Here is a 19,587-nt window from a genome sequence, read left to right as displayed (position 1 = left end):
CATACTCGCAACCGACCGGGTCGAAGGTACGAGAGAACGGGCGACCTTATCGAAGCCGCGACTCACTGCCGATCCCGAGAAAGCCCCGAAATGCACCGCGAATTTTAGGGTTTCGAGTTTCGGCTTCGCGCTCAGGGCGTATCGTCGTACTTTGTTTCGGCAAATTTTTACCCTTCCGGATCAATTTTGTAAAGCGGGTGGCGGGTGGCGGGTGGGGGCGGCGTGGCCCATACGCGCTCGCTTCGGAGGGGGAGATCGCAAAGAGAGAGCCCGGGGCGTGGGCGGGGCCCCGATCGAACGAGAAAGTCGCGGTGTGATTTGAAGTTCTGTACTGAAAGAAGCGGGGCGGGGCGGGGCCACCGCTCCCCTGTCGGCAATGAGGAGGCGAGCCCGATCTCGCTCGCTCCAACCCCAACACGGCCCCACCCCCTTTCTTCTTCGTTTTTAAGTTCCTCTTTTTTGGGTCAGTACGCGTACGGTCAAAAGGGCCAAAGCGCCGCTGGTGGTGGCGGTGGTGGTGGTGGTGGCGGTGGCGCCCTCCGCACGACGAGACCTGTGGACGCTGTCGTCCTACGGGACCGCTCCAAATTGCGTCGCGACAAAAACATATTTTTGAAGTTCCTAAATACGGGGGGCGATACTTTCTTTCCTGGTTGGCGACAAGCCCGGTTTCATTAAGGGGGTTTTTTGCTTTTGGTTTTGTCCATTTGATACGCGAACCCAAAAGCATGGCGCGATAATAAGATAAGACGAGCCTTCGACTGCTGGCCTATTGATGCTCTCGGGCGTCGCTGCCTTGCCGTGTGGAGGGAGAGCCGCGAGTCGCCGGCGCGACGATGGGGGTTTGCAGGGGGATGGATTTGGTCGTCCCGGAGGTTAAGATCTTTGGACATATTTTGAGGTGCAGTGTGGGACTCTTATGGTGACGCCACGATGAGCTGTCGACCTCCGCGGCCCCTCCGCAAACTTTTCTATTTCAGTGAAAAATTCGAAGACGAGAATTTGGGTTGGTTGCCCGTTGTATCAAGTAATCGCAAATCAATTAATATTTTCCCAATGGTCCATTACAAAATGTCATAAGTTGCACATGATATGCTCCTAAGATAGATTTCATCACAAAAATGTTTCTTTTCTCTTTTTCTTTTATTGATAACCCGGGGGCATGGGTACAGATGTTTGGCTATCTGGAGGCTTATGGACCACTTTACTGTAAGCCATATGAATCGAAACCTGCGTTTGAATCGACATAAGTTCTTTTTTTATTATTTAGGAATTTATCGTTTCCCATTTCATCAAGAGCGCGCCTAGTAAAAGCTCGATATCTATGTCCGGAGAGTTCGCCAAAAAGGAGTCTATCAACATATCCAGTTGGATCTACTTTCGCTCAACAGCTTAAGATTAAGCTAATAAGTGATGGGTCAACTTGAATATATTATCTGCTTCACACTATATCACATCTTGATGTGAGACTTTTCTAATACAATTCACACATGGATCTCGACACATTTCATGATTACCTCCCAACAACTTAAATTTAAGGGTTAATACCATAAAAAAACCCTAAATTGGTACACCGGTGGCAAATTTATCCCAAGCTGGTATGATAAATTTATCCCAAACTAATTTTTTGACTACTAAAAATCTAAAATTGGTACATTTATGACAAATTTACCTTCCGTTAAATTGAATTAATATCATGACAAATCACAAACTGGTAAATCTATGACAAACAAATGAGTAAAACCCTAAACCGGTACACCAGTCAACTGTTACGTGTCATTCAACTCAGCAATTTAACGATAAAATTTAACGAAAATTAACGGGAGATAAATTTATTACAGGTATACCAACTTAAAATTTTTATGATGAAAATATTAATTTTAAATAAATTTATTATATATATATACATAAATTTAAAAATTTTCGTGATATTAACGATCTCGATCTAACACCTTCGCAACATCAATTAACCAATGCGGAAAAAAGGAGCGATGGTGGAGGAGGGTGGCTCCACCACCCCGTACCCACCGTTGACACGTTAACATCAAGGGCCCCCACCTATCGCAACCTTGTCCCCTACTTTCCATCCCTTATTTTCACAATAAACATTTCCTTTTCAGCGTGTGCTAAAAAGGTTCGAATGCTTTGTTCTTTTACGCCAAAAAAAAGTTGCAAAAATATTACGTTGAAGAAAAGTCAAATTGCGATAGCAATAGAGATTTAAGAAAAAAACATAGAAAAAACCGTTCCGAACAAATTCAAATATTCCAAAAGCTTCGCGGGTCGTTACAAGAGGCACGACTTAATATTCTGATTTTGCATGCTTGCTCAAATTGCGTCGATCGCAATAGTTGCGAATCAATGTCTTCCACAAAAGAAAACTAATATAAGAAAAATCGTACTGTGTTTTTCCAATTAATGTCTCTCGAGCACTAGTTAGACATAATGAATAAGCAACATTTCAACCACTGAAATTTGCTTCAGTGGCCACCTTTCGAAGAGGTAAGGAGTTCGATTCCCCACTTTCTTAAATGAGTTAGAAGTGGAGATATTTAGTTTCAGATGTGAATTCGGACTCTCACGTCGTGTAATGAAACGAGATAAAAGTCCAAGAATGGATTGAGAGTAAGAGTACGATAGATAAAAAGGAAGAAGAATAAGTGACACTTCGATCCTACAAACATTAATTGCACACGATTGAAGAAAAAAACAGGAAAATTTAGCAATATATTGAATTGATTGGTTAATAAATATAGGGAACATTCATTAAGAGAATATATTCATATATATATATATATATACATATGCATACAGATTTGTTTTTTCCAACCCTATGGTCTTTGTTTTGTCACGCTAGGATAGGAGGGGGATATAGAGTGGGGAACCCCGAGATGATATGATGGGAGAGATGGAGATATGTCTTTGAAATTGAGACCCCCTTTGCCTTTTTGAAACCTTTGGAAGATCGGGGGGAGGGGGCAAGTGGTTTGGTTTTTTGTCCGTTTGCTCTTGCCTCTTTTATTGCAGTCCCCCTCCCCCCTCGAGTTGTCTTCTCCGAGCCTACTACTACAGCTAGCAATGCCAATGCCAATGCCCCGCCTCCCCCACCTTTCCTCCCCACCACGCGCCACCCGTTTTGAGCACCCCGAGGGCCACTCTGCCTTGGTGAAAACAATTCCGACCGTCTTAGGTGTGGTTGGCCTCCGGCCTAGGCATGTCAAAATAGATCATGAACTCGCTTCTTTAACGCATATACGATGGACAGAGTTGATATATGAATTGATTATATTCGAGTAAATGGATCATTAACGGTTTTAAACATAATGTGAGTATTAAATAGATTGTAAATGGCTTTGCAATTTACTTAAACCCCAAACACATCTCTATGGCTCTCTTTTCGTTTTCTGTCGCTCTAGCTCGATCTCGCGCTCGTTCGCTTCGCGCTGTCACCTCAGTTTTGGTATGAGTTATCTTAAATTTGGTCAAATGAGTGTTTTAGTAATATTTGGGATTTACTCCCCATAACACTACATTGAGACGACGGGAAAAAGTTCAATTGGATAAGTAGCTTATGGCTCGAATCAAATATTTCATCTTGCATTTGGAGCTCGTTTTATAACTCTCGAGAGAGTCGACAGTGTTATTTTTTTTGGGTCGGAAAGAGAGTCGCCAATATTGGTAGCCCATGCCTATCCGTTGGGGATTAATTATTAGGAAAGTTAGTGAGAAATATGCTTAAGCAACTCTTAATGCTACGTCTAGGGAGAGAGAAAATAAGAGACATCGAAAATTGGACAGGAAAATTGAAAAACAATTTGGAACTTTCATGAGATGTAAAAATAAGAAAATCTAAAAATTTCTCTCAAAATTCTTCGTTGCTTTCCCTTTCTCTAATTTCCCAAATAGAGTATAAAATTTGTCAAGTTGGTCCAATTTTTTTATTACGTTAACGAGGATAGATTTGGCTTTGAATTCTGACCACATGTAAGTTTTTATAATTCATAACAGACTTCCTATTCTGATCATTAACATGTTTTTGAATGAAAATTATTTTAGTGATACGAAAAACAGTCAGGCAATTTACACAAGTCGTAAAAGTAAATTGCCCCTAGCTACTTTGGACACCGTCGAATCAAGAGCCATCTTTATAGTCAAATTGTGTAAAACAAGTCGCACTATCTTTAATATTGTTATGAACAACAATTCCATCCTATAGGCATTCGAGAAACATATTAATGAAAAATTCATTCGTAAAATCAATTTTACGTGTTGACCGTGCTAATGAAATTTGGTGTCAGTCGACGTTTTTCCCCTCATTTATTTCAAAATGTCGTACGCGTTCACTTTACAAGTCCCTCGAAGAACTTTCTCTAATTCATTGCTCATACTAGTGATATTTCAACTTTTTTCTTAAAGAGGAGAAAATGTTTTTTCAAACCACGAATAAAAAATGTTGGAAATGGGAACAAACGAGAAAATTATCTATAGTACGAAAGAAAGGACATTAATCTATTTGAAAATACTTTGTACGTACCATGATTACATCATTTTTCTTATTTTAACGAGTCAGAGATATATATTTGAAATTAAATAAAGATCGTGGTTTTAATTCTCTATACATTTTCCTCCAACATCAATGCACTATTGATTTTCCTTCCAGAAATTAGAGCTCCCTTGCCAGTTTTCTTTTTCCTCAGGATAATAACATAAATAGTTCCTGAAGTTTGTCCCATTATGAGATGTGATCCATGAATTTTTAATTTGTTATATACCATCCCCATATTTTTTATACATATTTAAATTAATTAATGAATTATATGAAAATGTTCAAATAAACGGCAAGCAAACACACTCTGAAGCTAACATCACGAGGTGGAATTCAATTTAAAAAGCAAAATTAATATATTATTTTCGTTCTTGTAGACCACATCACAGCTAGGCACAGTCGCGAACTGTGACGTACTGAGAGAAGAAAGAGGCACGATATTGATACTTGTGGATAGCTACCTCAGAGTTGCTGACTTGGTCTTAAATGTTCGGGCTTCAGTCATCCTCCACGGGCAGATTCAACCACGCAAAAGATACTTTTGGGGAACAGCAGTCTATGCGACCTATCATTGTAGATAACCCAAGAAAAAAGAAAAGAGATTAGGGTGGGCAAACATTTCTCAAATATAGAGGCAAGAAGATTGATGATATTAATAGCCTTTGAACGTTGATCGAGTGATTACACACTTAATTTGAATTCAGCATACCCTATATTCGAATCACGTCGCTCGCTTATGTTAATCTCGAGGGAGATCACCCTATCATATATGAACTTATTGTAGGATGTCATTTTAGTCCCGAATTTTTCAATTTTGTCGATTTGGTTTTAAGCCTTTGCGTGAAATTTCAATGCAGTCCTCCCGGTCAATTTCCACCGCAAATCACCGACATGAAGGTCTGGTCATCACTGACCGTTCTGCGTGGCACACTGTCATGTCAGCGATTCCGGCGAAAATTGACCGGAAGGATTGCATTAGAGTTTCGCGTAAGGGTTTAAGACTAAATTGATAAAATTCAAAAGTTTAGAGCTAAATTAACATATATATATATATATATATAAATAATAGATTTCGAACTGATTTGACGAATTTCCCAATCTTCGGGGTCACGTCTGCCAACTTAGTGAAGTCTTACTGGATTAAGACGATTTACGTGCAGCTGTTGGGATTAGTGGAGCAGATACCCCCACATTTTTCCAAGAAGAAAAAAAGGAGCAATGACAGTAATAATTGGAGAGGAGTATCAATATGGTAGGTTCGCGCTCTAACTTGGTTTCCAGCTTTTCAAGATCGACGAGGACACTTCAAGCATGCCTCTCATCACGTGATGTTTTTTGCCCCAAAGCTAATGCCCAACACCTTCCCATTCTCCTTTTCCTCCATTCCTCTTTTTCCCCCCGCCAAGCAAAGTAAGATATTATTCTTGATCATACCAAATTAGATGATTGAAGCTAAGGATAGCATCATTACTCGATTGTGACCATACGGGTGCGGCTTGTGTTGTATCGAGTTACTAGAATGATAATGATCGTTACCGTAAATTCGAAATAAGTTAGCCTCTTAACTACACAACATGCATTTGCCATGGATCTATATTCAGCTTTCGCAGAAGATCCTGACCTTGTCGGTTTGATTCTAACTTCTCCGGGAGATAATACTTTCTCCAATGAACACACATGATATTGCTAATCTTCTAGACAAGATGCCCAATCTGAGTTTATACCTTTGAATTCAAATCACCGTATTGATGATAGAAAAGTTCATTGACTAGTAGTAAACGTCGAATATCTTAACACTCTCAGTGCTCCTTCCAATGTTCCTTCTTTGGATTTTCCATAAAATGACCCTGCAGAAAAAGCGATGTCTAGTCGAGTAATTATAAAATATGTAATCTACCCACCAATCTTTTACATTGATGGGGGTCTTGCAATCTTTCTCCCCCTATCCTTAACAATTTCAAGTTATGGGCCATTTGAAACAAATACTAGGTTTGCATCCTGTCATTCCGATGTCCTCCGAAGTACGTAATTTATATTTCCTTTGTGGAAGGAGATTCCAGTTTTTAATTTTCGCTACTTACAATTCTCAAGAAATATTTAAGTTTCCTCGGGTCTTTCAATTTTGAATTTCTATTTAAATTTTCCTTTAACTAGAAAATTAATCCGATGTCATTTCCAATTCTTGATATATTATCAACACAGATTAACATCGTGCTAAATGAATTCCTCTCGTTAAAATAAATAGAGAATAATCAACAATTGATCCCTTAAATTCTAATTCAGACATTTTTCGGATAATTTTGAAAATCACTATTTCAGTGCTTGCTTTAAGCTATATAGTGATTTGTTCATATCTTCAAATCACCATGGAAAAAGGCATCCAATTGACACGCCTCCCACTACTTAATTGCAGCTATTGCAAGACACATGTGCAATTAAATTTTGGCCACTGGCTCAAAAGTCTCATTGTAATCAATACCCTCTTTTTAGGCCTATCATTTAGCAACTAAACGAGCTTTATACTTTTCCATACTTCCATTGATCTCAAACTTTGTTTTATAGCACATCCAATTGGATGTACATTTTGCGGGCGTATATCCATTTTTCATGATGAGAAAATCCACCTTATACGTAAATCTCAGATCTTTCAAGTACCCCCGTTGACTTCTCAAACCAAGAATAACCCGAGCCTAAACTCGAGTGGCTGGTCCAAGTATGAAATTGTCTGTACTTAAGACTATGGGAAGTCAAACACGTATTGTGCGCCCAATCCACACACAAAAGTCATAATATCACGAGGTTTTGTCTTGGGGAAATAAGCCACGTTGCCTGCAACATTTGCTACTGGAGATTGCCTCGAACTTGGAGGACCACTGCAGCGAGAGAAAGGAATGCGACTCTGTCTAAACACAGCACCAAAATCACTGTTTCTCTTTTAATGTCGCCTGCATGAACCATCATGCCCCGAAGTAACGATCTTAAGATCGCAAAAGAAAGCGACATCAAAGTTGTCGTCCGCCTTTATGTTCCTGCATGACCTTGTTAGGGAGACATTTATTAATTTGTCATGTCTCTTGAGAGAACCCTAAGTTTTGCCTTTAAATCTTCCTGCTGGTTTTCAATTGGATACGTGAGCACGCAGGTGCATGGCCCATGCGATGCTTTCCAAACAAGTTTGGAATTTACTTCTAGGCGTATGCAATGGTTGAGTGTTGATGACGTCTACGATCTCCAGATTTGGGTTGAAGTTTGATCATAGATAGGTGCACAAACGAATGCCCCGTGCAATGCGTATGCAATGTCCATAGATATATCACAAGAGAGTTTTCATGCTCTCGACTAATCTACCCTGTACCCCTTTCGACGTCATATTCATGATCGGAGGGTCCGAGAGGTTTTTATGATTGTTCATCGAGTAATGAAAAACTTCGGATCTTATTTGTTTGCAGGGAAATGAAGCCAGACTAATGAGAAATGGGTCTTTGTTTTCCTTTTTTGACGCAATTGGGATCATTGGAACGAGGTGGAATGAAAATCTAAATTCCGAAGAACCCTAAGATATTGAACAATGTTTTCATCAAAGTGGGACCTAAAAATTGAGTAAGCATGAATAAGATTCCAGATGGCATCGATTGCAATAGTTTTAATCACTGTTGTACTTTTCCCATGGTTCATTCGACTTTATCTTATTACAGTTGCCTTGTTTCTTTTTCAACTAGGCGTGATGTTGGATGGCGTTATGCTACTATTAAGCTGATAGCGATTAGAATTGTGTACAGTAATCGGTCCCCGAAGTCCAGCCAAATGATTCATTAGGAAGAGCTGAGATGTGACAACGCCGGGGCTTACGAAAAAGAAACCAAAAAGACTTTAGACTGTCGCACACGTGCCCAAAATCAATTTCTTAAGCTGCGGAATCTCTGAGCAAAGACTAAGTCCCACCAGGCATGATGTAGATGCAACTTGAACGTGGCGCAATGGTACCCCACCCTTACGCACAAAGGAGAAAGTATTAGGTAGAGATTGCTCGAGCACCTCTCGATTCACCGCCTCGATCTATCTTTTGAGATCCCGAAACATACCCACAAAATGCATTCCATCCTCTCGTCCCGATTTCGATGGTATGTCAAGATTCAATAAATCTGAATACGACGCGACGGTTTAAATCGAGAGCATCTACTTTGATACTAAACAATAAAGGGGGTAAAGGGCTTCTTTCGGATCCTTCATGTTTGGTTAAGAGGTAATTTCACCAAAAAAATGGAGCTTTTCCACCTGTGAGAGCCTTCGCGGCCTGTTCTCATCTGTGGAGTTCTTATCTCGTAGGGCGGGTTTCACGGATGCGTTTTTTATTTTGATATACCGGTTCCTGCATATTTCATACCCCCAATTCTTCCCGAATCTGGAGTTTTTATATCTTGATAATTCTGAGAACTGAAACGAAAACTTTTAAGGATATGCTAGGTCATTGGGGGGCATATATGTGTAATGTAACAAAAAAAACGGAAGAGAAATTGTGATGTGGAGTATTTGCGGAAGCGTATTCGAATTGTATTGTGAAGGGGATACTCAATTCGAATACGGAATTGAGGGGGGAAAGAGAGAGAGAGACTAGTGTGTACGTAGGGCACATGAGGGGGGGGGGGGGGGGGGATAATAAAATAAGAGAGACCGTCACGTGTCAACGCATCTATAAACCTATGTTCATGCAGCCCACCACTCATGGACATCCTAAATTAAAGATGAGAGAGAGAGAGAGTGTGTGTGTCAATATGGAACACCCTCATTGTCTAGCGGACTTTGCAAGGCAAGCCATCCCCCCTTGCCTTTTACCATCAATTCCTACGAAATTCTTATGAATTTTATGAACTCCCACACACACAAAATTTTGTCATTTCCTATGGAATTTTCTTTTGTATCTCGAGAGAGCGCTTTCATGGTCTTTCGATCGATCTATCGACCATTTTCGTTCGCCGCATTCAAATTCAGGTCGATACCCTTTTCATATAAAGCGTCGATCTTTTGAATACGACACATACGGTCGATGAATCTATATATTCGTTTTCGGATTATCATCAATTTCCCCAAAGGAAAGATGTCGTGGAAGCTCCCGGACATTGAAGCCCCCTCTACCTCAGCTAGGTGGGCAGGTGTATTTTGCAGGACAGTAATGAATATCATGACTAAATTAACCCATAGTTTTAAAGGGATTCAAGCCCAAAGAGGAGATCTTTTAGCTCAAGTATCACCCAGAGGAGACACTGATTAAGCAATTTCTTAACGTGTTATTACATCATGGAAGCGGGTTTTTCCTTGCTACTCGAAAAGGGTTGTTGTTGTTTATCTGTTTATTTTTTGTTGTTGTTGTAGTTGTTTTTTTGCTATTTCCGAGATATGCATGACTAGAGTGTTTTAGTACTTGCCTTGTCCAGCATCTCTCTCTCTCTCTCTCTCTCTCTCTCTCCAATTATTTTATCTTCCTCGAGACATCAGCTTCCCAAACAATGGTTTTCACTTTCAGCTTATATAGCTCCGCAAATATCACCCATCCTCGAAGCAAAGATCAACGGGTCCCGTTCTAATGCGTATCTCACCCCCCACACGCTCTCCACCTGCTGCTGCTTCTTCTTCTTCCACCGATGACCCAATACTCTGTTTCTTGAGCGTCTGATGGTTTTCTTGTAGCTATCTCTTCCCCTGTCTCTGTATCTGTCTGTGTCTTTGTCTCTCTCTTCTTTTCGTTTCGTTTTTTTTTTTTTGGTTTTTTCCTGGTTGGCCCTTTGTTCTATGGACTTTGGGATGGTGAGTCTGGATGGGCTGGTGGGCACAGATCCTGGCGGTGGCTTGCCTCCTCACGCTTCAGATCCTGGAGCGAAGCACAAGCTGTACGGATCTGGGCTGTTCAAGCAAGAGCGGTCATCGGCATCGTCGGCCGAGGATGAGTGGCGGAGCTCGAAGATGGTCAAGACCGATGATTTCTCAGCTCCCAAGGCAATGCTGCTGCCCCAGCGGAGCCCCACCGCTTCGCTGAGATCTAATAACTCGGCCGGTCTCTTCTCTTCTGATGGTCAGCAGATGCTCAGTTTCTCTTCCCCTAAATCGGACGGTCTCCCAAACTCCCACGCTCCTGCATTGCCGTCCTACTTTAACTACACACCATCCTTGTGCAGTAACTATGCAGGTATAAGCATTTGTTGGCACCGAAAGCATCTTCCTTCAGCTGCTAATTAAAAATCTTGCCCAAACACTGTTCACCGCGTTCGCGCGAGGCATTTTTAAGAGAAGGGTGTAACTGTTAATCTTTGATTTTCATCTGGTTAGTAAACTGGTGATGTGGGTTTTTGCTAGAGTGTGTAAAGCTTTGTTTTTTGTCTTTGTTTTCACGAATATGGGTCAATCTTTCTCTTTGCCTTATCATATGGGCAGGACCTGGGGTGCATCACGTTATTCTTTAGTTCCAAGAACATGGAGGTCACTGGCCATCTTCTGTCAAGTCCAAAGCTGTATTAGGAGGACTTTTCATGAAAATCTCTACCTATATGGTCTCTGCTCTGTCTTGTCAAGGAAAAAGCTGAGATTTTTTTTTTGCGCTCCTTCGAACTCTTTTTGCTTGCCGTCAAGTATGGGGAGGGTCTTGTCTCCTCTTCAAGGGAGTGCAGTGGGCACAAAAGAAGAAAAGCCCATAACAAGCAAGAGATTTCAGGGGTTGGGATCTTTTTCAGTTCCTCCTAATTTGCCACTGGCTCTTTTATGGGTCTCCTTATCTCTACTTGCCCTCGTTCAGCTATGACTGTTTTATCGCTCTTTAAATACCAGCAGACAACCTGTAGTTTTGTTTCCCTCGGGCCTGCTTCGCTCTACAGTAACAGACAGCCTTCAATTTTTTTCTTCTCTTTTTGCTGGCTTGAAATGTTCTGGCTTCTCTGTTCTTTGATTTGATTCTTTAGCCGTGTACTTGCTGATGTTTGAGCTGTGTGAGCTTAATCCTCCCTTTTCTATGCTCTTTTTCAGGCTTCAACTCTGCCGCAAGTTTGAATGGGGCAAGCATGCAAGGGGTCTTGGCAGGTACAAGAGGTCCATTCACTCCGTCTCAGTGGATGGAGCTGGAGCATCAGGCCCTGATCTACAAGTACATCACTTCAAATATCCCTATACCCTCCAACCTCCTCATCCCCATCAGGAAAGCATTTGATTCTGCTGGTTTCTCCTGCTACCCTGGTGGGCTCCTGAGATCCAATTCTTGTGAGTTTTTCTCTGTTCCTTCCATTGAGGGCAAAAAAAAGATTGAAGCTTTTTTTATTGGGTGCACAGTCACTGTTTATGTTTTTGCTCCTTTCTTTGTGACATGGGGTCCAAATGCTTCAGATTTTCGTAGCATCACTGTGGACTCCATTTTATAGTTTGAGCCTTGGACCGGTAGTTATGCCCTTGGTTTCCACCGTGTTTTGCTTAATGGCTAGCTGTTGCGGTTTTGGCGCTGCCTGCGGAAATCATTTGTGCTCTTAAATGATTGACCTGTTATAATTCAAAGAAATTGCTTGTTAATTAAAGTTCCCGGTGTTGTTGTAGTGGGCTGGGGTTCTTTCCATCTGGGGTTCTCCAACACCAGTGATCCTGAGCCAGGAAGGTGTCGGAGGACCGATGGGAAGAAATGGCGGTGCTCGAGAGACGCAGTTGCGGATCAAAAATACTGTGAGCGACATATGAACAGAGGCCGCCATCGTTCAAGAAAGCCTGTGGAAGGCCAAACTGGCCATCCCGTCTCTGGGGCCACCAACACCACTTCCTCCACCAAACAGCTGCCTGCTGCGCCCTCCGCTTCGGCTGCGACTGTGGTGCCCAGCGGCGGTGCATCTAACAGCCTCACCATTGCTCACCAACAGGTCAAGAGCTTGCAACATGGTGTTCTTAATCTAGCTGGAGATGCTTCAATGAGGAGGTATAGTACACTATTTTCTTTCCTGAGAGTTGAACAAAGATGAGTTTATACAGGCAAACCACGTTCTTTTATGTTTAGCTCTAGTGGTACCAATCTATGTTCTTTACTTATCATATCTAAAATTAGACTCGTTACAGGAAAGATAGAACATTACTATCTGTTTGATGAACCTGTTCTCTATCTATGTAGAAAACTTTCTGGTTAAAACCCCTTTCAAAGGTTTTCTGGACTCAGGAGATTAGTTATAAATCCTAAATGACATGCAATCACCTTATCAGTATCTATGTTCTTCATACTAATAGAATTTCCCCTTGTTGGGCAGGTTCTTTACTGACAAAGGTAGTGTAGGTGAGAAAATGCAAAACCCTCCGAGCCTGTCTATGTTGTCACCGACTTTTGACTCTAATTCAAAGGGAAACCCATTCATGATAATGAAGCAGCAATTTGGACTCGGCAACTCTGACTCCTACCTCAATGCTTCTGTGAAAAACTCTTCCTTGTTAGACTCCCGAAACTATGGCTCTTCCCAAGACCTGGGCGAGCAAGATAGCGAGTCGCACCATTCTGTTCACCAATTCATGGATGATTGGCCTGTAAACCCAGCAGATCGCTCCGCCATGTCGTGGCCTGAAATCGATATGCAGTCCGACAGGACTCACCTATCAATCTCTATCCCGATGTCCACTTCGGACTTGATTTCTGCCACTTCCTCTCCCAACCATAAGAAGGCCATGCCCTCCCCGCTCAGACTGTCCCATAAATCAGACCCGGTTCAGATGAATCTAGGAGTAGGCAGTTTCTTCAGTGAACCCACGCATAAGCAGTCAAATTCCTTACCCATCTCCTGGGAGACTTCCATGGGTGGACCCCTGGGCGAGGTATTGCATCACAGAAGCAATAGTGCCTCCGAAGGCAAGAATGCCTCGGTGCTCAACCTCATGAAAGATGGTTGGGATGGTAGTCCTCCACTTGGATCATCTCCAACCGGGGTGTTACAGAAGACAACATTTCGGTCACTGTCCAACAGCAGTGCAGGCAGCAGCCCTCGGGCAGAGCATGCCAAAATCCACGAAGGGATGGCTCTGTGCAACGGCCTTCTTGGGTCAACCCTCATGAACTCGTCCTTGTAACCCGCCGTGTAAGTGAATTTGATTTGCCGGGTGGTGAGGAGGCACCACGAGGCAAATGAGTGAGTTTCACCCTGCTGCGTACTACCTAAATGTCGAAATTTGTTCCTTTTTCGCTTGACTGTCATAATTTGTCTCTTTTATTCACTATGGTCTGCTCATCGGCCCATAGGTTGTATCACAGTAAAGTATGTTAAATTTTGCAGTACAAGCTAAGTATCTGCACCCCGTGAGTTGCATATTTTTATCAGACCAAAAACTTTGCTTGTATGGAGAGGGGATAAATATTGCTGGTTGGAGGGGGGCAACTGGTATGGTTAGTCACAGGGACCATGCTGGCAGAGCTACACATTATTGACGGGGTCCCCCAGTGATTTAAGGCACAAGGGCAGGACTTGATGTATAGAAAAGCTCGTGACGCTACGGCAACTCATGGGTCTTTTCTCATGATTCCAAGTGTTTTACTCATGCATTGACAGTAATGGATGGACCCTGTGCCGTTGAATGAGCCGCCTGTGGTTCGACCCGTGTTCATAGAAAACACCAAGAAAACACAACTGTGGTTGGGAAGGTCCAAGAACTTCGAAGCATTAATGAGTTATTTCATAGCAGCAGTAGTTTGTGGAGGCTAGCCTCTGTATCTTGTGTGCATAAGTTGCTTTTGTGGGGAAGTGACAACTAGCACTTGCGATCTCCAGGAATTGGTGTTTACTAAATTTTTTTTTGATACTTTAAGTCGAGACTTACACGTAATTGTCAGTATTTGAGCGTTCCATTTGAGGATTCAATGTGGTTTTCGATTCTAAGTCGTTAAATACTTTGTGCAAATGGTCATTACACTACGTGTGCGTTTGTATGTTATTTTCAAGAAAATGTTTTTCCTAGGTTAGAAAGCTCATTTTCCTAAGCATGCATATATTTTTTTTACTTTAAATGGTTTTCTATTATCTATTAACCGATCATTTTTAATAAATTAAAGGCGTGAGTCTGGAAAACTAATTCATGGAAAATTATTCGTACCCAAACACAACAGTGTTTGGTCTGTTGAAAATATTGGTGAATGGAAAATCATTTACGATTTAATAAAATAATTAGGAAAATGAATTTCTTAACTCGAAGAGGGAAGAACAGTTTGCTAAAATATGATTTTTCGAAAAGCATTTTCTTTAACAATAAGGGTTTCTCCTAAACAAACACTGAAATCACAATTTCAGTTGAGTTAAATTCATGCAATGTTCGTAACGATGGAACATCTGATGTAGAGAAAAGGGAGGTTTGACCTATCTGGGATACAGCTCCCGCTTTGGTGGCCATGCCTTTCCCTCAACGGGACGTCAACGTTTTCTGCCAGATTTCTTCGATTATGCTACGGGGCAGAGCACGATAGAGTTTGATTCAGAACCGTTCTATGTAAAATACGGACTAGTTGCCACCCATTTCTCGATAAAGAAACCCCTCATCAACACAGAGTGAGCCAATCAGATCATTACAGGAATTGGCAGTGGCAGGTTCTGTAACACAAATTTCGTCACTTGGCGGCAGAGACACACTTGTACGTTTTATAGATTAGAATTTATGGTCACAAATAAATTGCACTGACCATCCAAGCACCAAGAGGGTACGGCCCCCACTAGCACCCTCCCCTCAGACCGTCGCTTGGAAGAAGCATACCACCATTACGGCGACACTATTTGGTCCATGCATAAAGGTGGTGATCGGCGACCGATGTAACTACCTATCCATTATCAAGGTCTCATATTCAATACGGAATGTTTGGCTTGAATTATAATTACGCAGTCTATCCTTAGGTGTACTAGCCCGTCTTACCGCAACTCCACCGGCGTACCAGAAGCCAGGTTGTCTCGCCACATAACATAGAAGATTCCCAGTGTACAAACTGGTCACAAGATCGCTCATGACATGCTCAAATTTATGATCTAGTGAAAGGCAGCGTGACTCGTTCACCATTGTGCTGCCGCACTCGTAGGTGGTCCATTCATCTTTGGTGCCAAAGGTAGTAGCAGTCAGACTAGCTGCTACTTGCTAGTTCTCCACAGGGCAGAACAATTTGGCTTCCATCATCCTGTCCCAGGCAGAACCCAACAGCTCCTGTTGTGCTTCTAGCAGAAAATAGATGCCATTGTTTTATGGTACTTACTCTGTTGCATGTTTTACGGGAATGCCCGTTTTACCAAACTCTCTGGCTAATGGCTATTCACTTCGGATATTGGGGAGGGACGTTCAGTTTCAACACCCACAGAAGAGTTCTTGTGAAATCCTGAGTTTTTTAGGGTGCACTTGGAAGGGTGAAAGAAATTTGGACGAGTTGTTTGGGTACTTCTACAAATCCCAGGAATCGGATCTCCACGACCGTTGATCATTGAATTACAAGGAACAAATCTCGATTGTTTACTGACAAGCTTTACAAGGTTTGAGGTGCAAGGGACTAGAATTTTCGGACAGTGAACTGGGACCTTAAGGACCATAGAAAGCCCCCGTGTTCTTTGCACGATGGTGGCTTTCGTGTTAATTGGTATTACTTAGCGGACAAGATATAAAACCATAATTTGTCGAAATTATATTGCGGATATAAGCCGTATATAGGATATAAAACACGATTTTCATGTTCGACCTGTCTTTCAAGAAGCTAATCTCCGAGCTGGCATTGCGTGGTCTAATAGCCCATGCAATGGATCAACCGTACGACTAATCCCGTATTATCAGATGTCAATCCACAACTTAATTCCATTATTCTAGGCAGAACATGCTCTGCTTCATCTTAAACTCCCAAGCTTTCTGAAATCAAGGGTTACCCTACAACTGTACTGGTTCAGCCAACCCATCCTGATGTTCTCAGCTTCCCTAAAACATAGAAGAAGCCCAACACATTATGTCCACGGACCGAGAAATCAGGATTCGGTCTTCCGCTAACGGCAAAATGCTGCCAACATCTCTTTAGGCATGATTTTGGCCTCGTTTGGTTCAGCATTCGGCCTAACATTGGCCAAATGCTAGCATTTGGAATGCCGAAAGCCCAAAGCTGGTCCGGACCAGCTTTGGGCTTTCAACATTTGTGGTATTCTGAATCAAAATTTTTTGTCCCCAAACTACCATAACTTATTTTGGCTTATTCCGACTTTGCCCATTTGGTACCGTTCATCTTCTTTGTGAGGTGGCCGGCGAGAGCGGCCGATACCGGATCAGGCCGGCGAGGTCGCATGACCTAGGCGCCGGCTGCCTGGGTTGCTCGAACCTCGCCGAGGGTCGCCTGGCCTCAGGCAATGATCGCCAACAGCAAATCTAGCTCGCCGGGAGTCGCCTGACCTCAGGCGACGGCCGCCGGCGCCAGATCTAGCTCGCCAACGGTTGCCCGACCTTGGGCGATGGTCACCGCCGGCGAGCTCGCCGGCGCCAGATCTAGCTCGCCAACGGTCGCCCGACCTCGGGCGATGGTCACCAGCGCCAAATCTAGCTCGCCGGCGGCCGTAGGCCTTCGCCGGAGCCGGTGAAGGGTGGGATAGATTTTTTTTTTAAATAAAAAAGATAATTCCCAAAGCCCTTTGGCAAAAAAAAATTTACCAAACACTACTTGAGTCAAAGTAACTTTACAAATGATTTTTTATTAAACGCCACTTGCATTTCCCCAAGGAACTTTAACCTAAAAATATTTATATTCCCCCAAGTAGCATTTTAAAAGTTAAGCCAAACGGGCCCTTATTCCCCTCTGTTTCAACATCAATTTCATCATTGGATTTATATGATTTACCACCTATGGTTGTCACTAAAATGGCCTTTTGACCACCTTCACTCATTGAGAGCTGTTCAAACACCTTTCGATCTTATCATATGTTTTGCACATAAAATTGGACCGTGTGAACAATTTGACATAAGAGAACGTATAGCACACCTACCCCAGCCACTACGAGTAGCGCTTCTCATTCTTGACAAAGAAGCTCTTCTCAATTGATCTATCCATCCTCTTTTATTCGAACAAGGAGCATAAAAATAATTTCCTTTGCAGCCTTGACATTTCTTAATAGAGCCAGCAAGAATTCATATGCATACTGCGGAACAACAGGAGAGGCACATGTGCATGCATTCGAAGGATTCCGGTAACAGCTTAAGCTGTAAGTTAAAGTTTTTGACTTGCGAATGCACATGGAAAATGATCTTGCCTATGTTGGCGTACAACGCAAGAATTACCAAGAAAAAAATGACAGCGATCTCTGAAAACTTCAAATTGCAAAAACCTTTTCTTTCAAGCCATACCAACTTCAGCAAGCGCAGTTGTAACTAAAACCGAGGATCGAGATTAACAATCAACATAAAACCTTAGCTAGTTTCGTGGCTAAGGCGACAGTGTTACTCCAGTAGACCGCAGAAATGCAACCGAATATGGAGGCGTGCGTAACCCTAATGCATCGACGAACTCGACCGCATTAGGGCTTTAAACACCACCAATCTCAATCTTAGGAGTCAGTGCAAGCACAAAGCAATTACTGCAAAACTGCCATGTGAAAAAGGCATCACTTAACTCCTCACAAAACATCACAACTGCGAATCAAAAATGCCTACAAATTTTCCAACGTTCCAAGTTCCAACGCACAAACACATTTTCCTCTTATTTTCATAAGACATTTCGATATCTTCTCATGAAACCTGCAATGAACATCCTAGAAATCGCAACCCTTTTTCATAAAACACATCTGAAGACCAAGTACAATGGAAAAACCCTATAAAAGATTCGAACTTTCCCAGTCCACCAGCAGCAAAAAGATGAAATTTTGACGAGTGGGTGCTCATATTCTATGGGTGTATAAGGAGTCTGTCATGCCACGGCGATGGCATTCAGAACGAGGAATTTTTTTATAATCATCGCACCAAAAACAAGTTCCCCGGTTCACACATCTCATCTACAATCAAGAAACCATCACACAGAAGCTATCTATCATCAGACACGACACAAACATGAAACTGCACGGACGAAATCGATCATTGGGAAAATGGGAAAGCGCTCGACCAGCGAACGGATCGCGCGAACTACAAAGAACCGAAACCGAAGGAGACAAGAATCTGCGAAGTCACACGAACAACGCAAACAAGGAGAGAAGCGGGAAGCTGGTACAGTGAGGAGCGCCGCTCGCTGCGATTGTGAGGAGGGCAGGGCACGGATGCGAGGGGGGGATAAATACAGAGATTTGCACGAAACCCTAGCGGCGCCATCGGAAATTTGCTCTCCTGTAAGCGGAAGCATGAACGGGGCTTTTCCATAGCATCAAGCCCACCGTTCTTGATGGGCTTGTACGATGAACAAGGGCCGTTTTAGTCCAAGCACAAACTGCAGACGGCCTACGGCCCACCTCTTTCCACGATTATATTCAGGCCTTGAGGGCACGTTTGTTTCGTGAAAAATAAATGATGTGAAAAATATTTTCCTAAAAACGATTTCTTATAACAATTTGTGTCTAAACATTTTTGTGGATGATGAAAACAATTTTCATTCGTTCAATTTTGTGACGTGGGCGATGAAAATATTTTTCATTTATTTATTGATGTAAGCGATATAAGTGATCGTCTTTTAAAGAAAATATTTTTCAAATTGTTCATTTTTCGCGAAATAAATGAAGCATGAATGTACGAAATTTTAGCAAGGAATCCAACAAGTAATTGGACGCTGCACAAGTAATGGTGAACGTGCGCAAGGCTAATAATATCTTGTATACAAGAGCGATTCCAGGAAGTAGATGTAGCAATCGGCATGATAGGTTTTAATAACGTGCTTATTTAACGATCTATTTACCATTTATGATCTACGTTCGGTAGTAGACCGATATCGATCAACATAGCATCTTTCCTTCATTTTCGGTGGTTGCCGTGAAGGATTGATGAGGAAATGCGTTATGCTCTGACTCTCGAAAGATGTGTGAAATTTGGAACTTGAGGGGGGACTTATGAACATAAGTAGTCCTTCAATG

General features: G+C 42.2%; 1 protein-coding gene and 1 non-coding gene across 3 annotated transcripts; one reads left to right on the top strand and one right to left on the bottom strand.

Annotated features, from left to right (window-relative positions):
- Window positions 1-9,984: 9,984 nt before the first annotated feature.
- Window positions 9,985-14,241, top strand: LOC115675732 (growth-regulating factor 6-like). Of its 2 annotated transcripts, XR_008817875.1 has the most exons (5): window positions 9,985-10,727; window positions 11,558-11,788; window positions 12,116-12,485; window positions 12,808-13,674; window positions 13,819-14,241. XR_008817875.1 is itself a non-coding variant. In XM_030598484.2 (4 exons), the coding sequence occupies exons 1-4, from the start codon at window positions 10,334-10,336 to the stop codon at window positions 13,613-13,615; spliced, it is 1,803 nt and encodes a 600-aa protein (XP_030454344.1). In that variant the 5' UTR covers window positions 9,985-10,333; the 3' UTR covers window positions 13,616-14,241. The 2 variants fall into 2 exon arrangements, 1 of the variants encoding a protein (XP_030454344.1); XM_030598484.2 differs by having other exon boundaries at window positions 12,808-14,241.
- A 4,165-nt stretch (window positions 14,242-18,406) lies between these two features.
- Window positions 18,407-18,497, bottom strand: LOC115675959 (small nucleolar RNA snoR8a). The gene has a single exon (XR_004005093.1). It is a non-coding gene; the product is annotated as a small nucleolar RNA snoR8a (small nucleolar RNA).
- Between the last annotated feature and the right edge of the window lie 1,090 nt (window positions 18,498-19,587).

The sequence above is a fragment of the Syzygium oleosum genome, unplaced genomic scaffold (genome assembly GCF_021117445.2).
Source record: "Syzygium oleosum isolate NSW1041296 unplaced genomic scaffold, Sole_v2.1 Sole_v2.13, whole genome shotgun sequence".
Taxonomy (NCBI): domain Eukaryota; kingdom Viridiplantae; phylum Streptophyta; class Magnoliopsida; order Myrtales; family Myrtaceae; genus Syzygium; species Syzygium oleosum.
This window is presented reverse-complemented; position numbering and strand designations above follow the sequence as displayed.

Coding starts and splice junctions, on each gene's coding strand:
- LOC115675732 (XM_030598484.2), top strand. CDS start 10,334: ATGGACTTTGGGATGGTGAGTCTGGATGGGCTGGTGGGCACAGATCCT. Junction 10,728..11,557: donor CTTGTGCAGTAACTATGCAG/GTATAAGCATTT, acceptor GCTCTTTTTCAG/GCTTCAACTCTGCCGCAAGT. Junction 11,789..12,115: donor GCTCCTGAGATCCAATTCTT/GTGAGTTTTTCT, acceptor GTGTTGTTGTAG/TGGGCTGGGGTTCTTTCCAT.